The sequence below is a fragment of the Elaeis guineensis genome, chromosome 4 (assembly GCF_000442705.2).
Source record: "Elaeis guineensis isolate ETL-2024a chromosome 4, EG11, whole genome shotgun sequence".
In the NCBI taxonomy this organism is placed as follows: Eukaryota; Viridiplantae; Streptophyta; class Magnoliopsida; order Arecales; family Arecaceae; genus Elaeis; species Elaeis guineensis.
Genome location: NC_025996.2, coordinates 122,813,929 through 122,820,021, shown reverse-complemented (window position 1 = coordinate 122,820,021; position 6,093 = coordinate 122,813,929). Strand labels below are relative to the sequence as shown.

Sequence of the window (6,093 nt, the reverse complement as noted above, 5' to 3'; positions counted from 1 at the left end):
GCCTAAGTAGGTTTTTAATATAGAGGTTGACTCAGTGGTCGCATGGTCAATTAGCCTGTATGACTAGATTCAATGATAAAGCAATGTTAAGTTGTGGTAGTTATGGCATTGCTCACACAATATGCGAGTGGGAGAATGTTGGGCATTTAGTTGGAATCAAATTAGTTGCGCCCATTTGCAGGCCTGATTCGATGAATTTAAAAATTGAAATAATCTCGTTAATAACTTAGAGATTAGTTAACAACTAACTGATACTATAGGAACCTTTTATTCTTATCTTTTAATAGTGAAATTTACTTTATATAAAGGAATTGATCTCTGGGGGGGTTAAGGATCGTCCAAAAAAAAAGTTCAAAATTCATGTACCTGATATAGGGTGATAGAGAGATTAATTCTCACACCTCCATTATTATTGTTAAAATCTAGAGGCTCTTGTGCGGTGGATTATTGGTTTGGTTTGTTTGTAACCCTATCTACTATGAGTATAGATATCTAAGACCGTTGCTGAGAAAGAGAGGTTGTGTAAACCAACCAATTTTGAGCTGAGACCGATCGTAGAGTTGTGATGTATCTTCTTTGAGTAAGATCGGATATGTTTTTCTGTTGTCCAACAGAGTGAAAAGAGAAGAAAAGGGATAATCACGGAATTGAGAACAACAAAAATCATTAGGCTGGTAATGCTAACTTGATTGCAGAGAAAATACAGAGAGAGAGAGAGAGAGAGTCATCTCAAATAGGTTTGGACTCCCAAAACTAGACTTCTACATAAAGCAACCCAAAAATAGGATATATCAAGAATAGGAAACTTATCATTCCCCCTCTTTTAAACCGATCTTTGTGCTTAAAGTCGAATATATTTGCTGGTACACATCAACCACCTTTATCTTCTTGTCCTTTATTTGTAGTTGAAATTGTCAACATCACGAGCTTATGATGATACCCACTTAAAACCTAGCAACCGAATATTCAGTCATATGCTAGAAGCTTGGTGAACCTGAGAAAGATCTCCACGCGCATCTCCATACCTGGACTCTTGCAAGAATTATAAGCCTTCAACAAACTTTTCCTGTGTTGAAGGACCATGCAGAGAGTCGTGTCTTCCATGATACCTCCTGTGAATGAATAAACATGCATTAGATAATCACATTAACACCTAGGAGACTGACTTTGCTAGATGATTTGCCAGACATTCAAATTAGCAAATCTCTGAAATATTTCTTAAAGTATTACCACACAGGAGGAAGGAGACATTCATGCCATCATGGAAGCAACAAGAGTGATTATGTACCAACAATCCTTCATCAGGCCATGCCTATCAACAGAAAGCCATAGTTTTTCCTCTTTTTTTTTGAAAAAGAAATTCATTTTTGTTGTTGTTGTAGGTAAGGGAGATTTGAGCCAATCTGACTTTATTAAGTGTATGAAATCGAAGAAAACATTAAAAAGGAGACATGAGTAGGTGGTGAAAGATGAACAGAATCTCATTTACTAATAGCAATGTTACATACCATCCTGTGTAATGTACAAAGACAAGAAATCTAGAAGATATCTTTGCATTCCAAGTTGACATAAAATATGTTAGTCATCACTCTCAAGTCTGTGTCCTACATATCAGATAATCTACGAGCTAGATCTGCATTTCCATCCATCACACAATGACGATGGAGCTGTCATCAGCGATCTGTTTCAGGATCTTCAAATATTGAAACACCCAAAATAGTCAACTTAGATTGAGTAAATGGACATAAGAAGAGGAAGTCCAATGCTATAGAAATAAGTCTATGTAGATGTGTCATGCTTCAGGACTTCAAGGTGCTCTTGCTAAATGCCATGATGCGGGATGGTATCAGCCATCTGCCGGTTCCATCTTCAAAGTATTCTATTCAGATTTTATGATCTTTGAACGTTTGGGTATCAAACTTGATGGGCTTTCTGATTTCCTTTTCTTGGTTTGGCTACCAGTCTTTTTACGTAGGCTATGTAGCCATCCACATTGAATTTTCTTTTGCAGCCTGCATAGTTCATGTAACGTATTTTCCCAAACACTGGTCTCTCTTTCCAGCCCTGCAATTAGAAGACATTAAGCTAGGTACAACCAGCCCTGCAATTATGTAACTGCAAGGACATATATGAGAACATCATACGATGATAATAAAGGAATGCTAGAGAAGCACTAAACTTGTAAAAAGTTGTAGCTTAACTACACAAACCTGATCATGGACGCCACATATGGACCACATGCAACCAACATAGCCATTTGGATCTCTACCATCGATCTCATACTGCAAGTAATAACATTATCAGGTTATGAAGGGAAAAAGTAAACGACGGTGATATTTCCATCCTCAAAGAAAAGAATGAAACTTTAGGAACAAATTCTGACATCGCCAGTATCTCTTAGAAACAAACATTATGTGCGTCACATTGGATGGCTCTCCCTCCCAATCTACAAGAATAATAACATGATGCAGCGATGGCAGTTCTTGTCCAACCTATCATTACTATTTCATAGACTGGCTTGAAGATCTCTACAAGTGTCAATCATAGATGCTACTTTTAGCAACATATCTGTAAAAATTTATAAATAAGGTTTTCTTTGGTACATCATTTTGTTTCTTTTTCCTTCTTTCTTCATCTTCGATGGAGAATACAAAAGAGCAGCAGACTTGCAACCTAAGCCAACAACTGACTTATCTCATAAATATCCAAAATCCTCTCTTTACTTTATGGTAAACCAACAATGATGCTGAAACTATAAAACAACTAAACAAGAAAAATAAGTTCATCAAATATAACTTTTTATATATAAATCTAAGAGGCCAGGATGCTAGTCTATCATAAACTCAACAATAACTTGATAGTTATCCAAAAGAATAGTTCCTCAAAGACACATTTCATCCTTTGAGATATAACTCCAGATTAAATCATTTATTCTTCATAAGCAAGATCCTCATGTTTATTAAAAGTGCTATATGTTTTATTATTTAGTGATTGCAAGTGAATGAAAGAAGGCACCAAATGTCAAGATATTAAGTCTGTAGGATTGTGGAAATTTTGAAACCAAATTCTTTTAGTTCTCAAAAGTCAAAAATTACTAGTATAGCTACCATTGCCCTTTTCAAGACATGTTTAACTCCAACATCTCGGCCATGTAGAAGAGAAAAAACCACGAAAGATAGCATAAAGACTTCTAAGCACCTTTTCCTGCAAATGATGGCCAATACCTTGTCATTTAGGTATATTGCTATTGAAAGTGCTTCTTCAGGGCGGCTTGTCCACTCAAGAATTTTTTTGGCCCAGTACATCCTGCCAAGCACTACTGTGTTAGAATAAGAAAGCAGTTTTACTGAAGGAAATCTACAGATTCGGTTAACAGAACGCTAAATTAATAATAGTGACATAAATGTCCCAATCTTTCAACAACATAGAGGATCATGAATTAATGCTACAGTACAAAAACAAAATAGGGACCAAATTGTTGTCTCATGTTCTACATGCAAGCTTCTATTTAACAAAATGTTTTTGCTTGGGGCTTGCATAAATTGTCTAATGCACAATGTTCGGTAAACATCCAATGTTTGACATTACTAAATGAAGAAATTTCTTAATAGCATGCATCAGAAACATAGAACTAAGGGGAAAAGACATTGTGGAAAAAAAAAAGTTATTTACCGCATGAACCCATGCATTTTTCCATAATGGACCATCTCCAGTTGTGATGCATTCCATAGCTGGAATCAGCAAGCAATGTGGTTAGAATGGTAAAACAATCAAGCAACAACCCCGATACCTAAAATCAAATCAAAGCCTCCAATCACATTCCAGATGGTAATCCTACAGGATCTGCTGTTCTTGCTTGTTCCAGTTGTTCCTTCCTGCATTCAGATGAGTTGATTTTAAGCAACTATGTGACCAAAAACAAGTGCATGCTTGTCCTTAGAAACTAGGAAAGGATTATCTTCCATCACAATAAAAACAGACCAGCTCAATCTCAGACAGCAGTGAATCAACTTACGTGTAGAGATGCTCTCTTTCATCCGCAGAATGGTCCATTAATGTCCTGCGAGCCCATTCCCATGCACCTTGCAATGAGTCATATAGAGGCTGGTAGTAGCAAAAATTGTCTGCAAGTTCCCTTCGCACGATCAACTCCTCCAAGAATGCATCAACTGACTATGCAACATTCGTTTGCAAGATTAAATAAACAGAACTGTTTATCTATCAGATACTCTAACATTTAGAATCATACAACTCCTCTGATACTAAGTTAAAGAAGAAAATCCAAAATCCAAACCAATTATTTGCAGCTTGCTTCCCGTGAAATGTACAAATTTTGTTCCACCAACATGAAAGAAGCAGTTATTCATTGGGATAATTGACAAATAAACATTCACAAAATTGATCTTTTTTATGACTCTATAAGTGAATACAATATAGTTGAATCAATGCTCTAAATTTACTTATAGTCAATCTACATTTCAACCTAGGAAGTCAATGGATTATAAACAAGCATTAAGGTATGATTGGTTGGAGAGAGTTGGATTTTGAAATGGGAATGGAAATGAATGACTTCCATTCCAGGTATTTGGTGAGGGGAGTCCTAAACCCATTGCGATTCCAAAAGGGAAAGGGATACCCCAATCCTCTAAAACCCAATCACTACTCTCCTCTAGTATTCAAATTCTATTCCAATTTCATTCTTGATCATGAACCAAATTCGTCAGAGGATATAGCCATTCCGATTAAAGAATACCCTTCAGAACTCACCTTGGGACAAGATTTCCTCCATGCTTGTGCCTCCAGAGCACAACGCTGGGCTGAGATTTGCCCAAAGTGCAGGTAAGGAGAGAGGCCCGACAGCCCCTTCGGCTTCAACGGATCATTGCGGTCCGTCTCATAGTTCTTTAACCTCCTCGTCAGGAACCCATCCTTGCTCCCCATCAACACCTCCATTGCCGCATCCTCCCCCGGCTCGCACCACTCAATCTCCGGCACCTCTCCTGCTTCCCTAACACCCAAATCACCTCCAAGTTCAGAAATTTCGCATCAAAATTCGATTTTTTTTCCTTGGGTGAAAAAGGAGAAATCTTTTACCATGAGAATACCTGAGGACTTCGGCGATAAGCCCTCCCCAGTCGATCTCCGGCGGATCGTCGGCCGTCCAAGGGACGGCAGGCGGCGGGAGCTCGGGGAACTCGACGAGGTACTCGGGGAGGAGGCGATGGATCTTGGGGCGGATAGTCTTGGCGCTGTATTCCAATTTATCGGAGGCGGCCCAGACTGGGACGACGTTGTGGGCGTCGACCTGATGGACGGCGACCTCCTGGCCGACGCGGTCGCAAATGTCGGCAACGGCCGCGCGGACAGGGTGGAGGGGGGAGAAGTCGGCGACGAGGGCAGAGGCGGCGAGGTGGCGGAGGAGGGCGGGGAGGGTGTGGGCGGGGTCGCCGCGGAGGAGGAAGAAGGGAAGACCGAGGGAGTGGAGGCGAAGGTGGAGGAGGCGGAGGGAGCGGAGCATGAACGCGAGCTGGCGGGCGTGGGCGCCAAGAAAGCGGGGGTGGAAGAGGTTGAAGGCGACGGCGACGGGGGCGGCGGAGCGGGCGGCGAGGTGAGCGGCGTGGAGGAGGGCCCAGTTGTCGCGGGACCGCTGGTCGCGGAACATCCAATAGACCACGGGGCCCGGGGGGGAGGGGGAGGAGCCGGGCCTGAGGACGCGGACCCGGCCGGGGTGGACGGGGCCGGTTTCGAGCTTGGGTGCGGTGGTGGGGGGAGTAACATGGGTGCCATTGGGGGAAGGGGGGAGAGGAAGAAGTGGGTGGAGAGGGGAGCAGTTGTTTATAAGAGAGGCGGGAGAAGTCGAGGGACTTCGGAGATGTTCGTGGCGGGGAAGAGGACACGTTGGGAGGGAGGAAGCGTGTGGGCGAGCGAGGCTCTAAGTTGGGCGTGAAGCGTGGCCTGCTTCAACCCCCCGAGGATGATGGTGCGGTTGCAAATGGTAAATTTTGCATTAAAATATATTAAAATTATTATTTTTTGCATGAAAAGAATAAAATGATACATATTTAAAATTTTAATGACAATCAAGTATTGCCA

The 6,093-nt window shown here is 41.4% G+C and overlaps 1 protein-coding gene across 2 annotated transcripts; it reads right to left on the bottom strand.

Moving 5' to 3' along the window:
* Positions 1 to 1,458: 1,458 nt before the first annotated feature.
* Positions 1,459 to 5,804, bottom strand: LOC105042716 (deoxyribodipyrimidine photo-lyase). 2 transcript variants are annotated; one of them, XM_010920014.4, is made up of 8 exons: positions 5,106 to 5,804; positions 4,768 to 5,000; positions 4,016 to 4,173; positions 3,839 to 3,875; positions 3,673 to 3,731; positions 3,225 to 3,306; positions 2,211 to 2,282; positions 1,459 to 2,064 (listed from the first exon to the last, which is right to left on the bottom strand). In XM_010920014.4, exons 1-8 carry the CDS (start codon positions 5,785 to 5,787, stop codon positions 1,915 to 1,917), a joined length of 1,473 nt encoding a protein of 490 aa, XP_010918316.2. In that variant the 5' UTR covers positions 5,788 to 5,804; the 3' UTR covers positions 1,459 to 1,914. The 2 variants fall into 2 exon arrangements, with proteins under 2 accessions (XP_010918316.2, XP_010918315.2); XM_010920013.4 differs by having other exon boundaries at positions 4,768 to 5,008; positions 5,106 to 5,797.
* Between the last annotated feature and the right edge of the window lie 289 nt (positions 5,805 to 6,093).

Coding starts and splice junctions, on each gene's coding strand:
- LOC105042716 (XM_010920014.4), bottom strand. CDS start 5,787: ATGGCACCCATGTTACTCCCCCCACCACCGCACCCAAGCTCGAAACCG. Junction 3,876..4,015: donor GAAAGAGAGCATCTCTACAC/GTAAGTTGATTC, acceptor ATCTGAATGCAG/GAAGGAACAACTGGAACAAG. Junction 2,065..2,210: donor TATGTGGCGTCCATGATCAG/GTTTGTGTAGTT, acceptor TTCTAATTGCAG/GGCTGGAAAGAGAGACCAGT.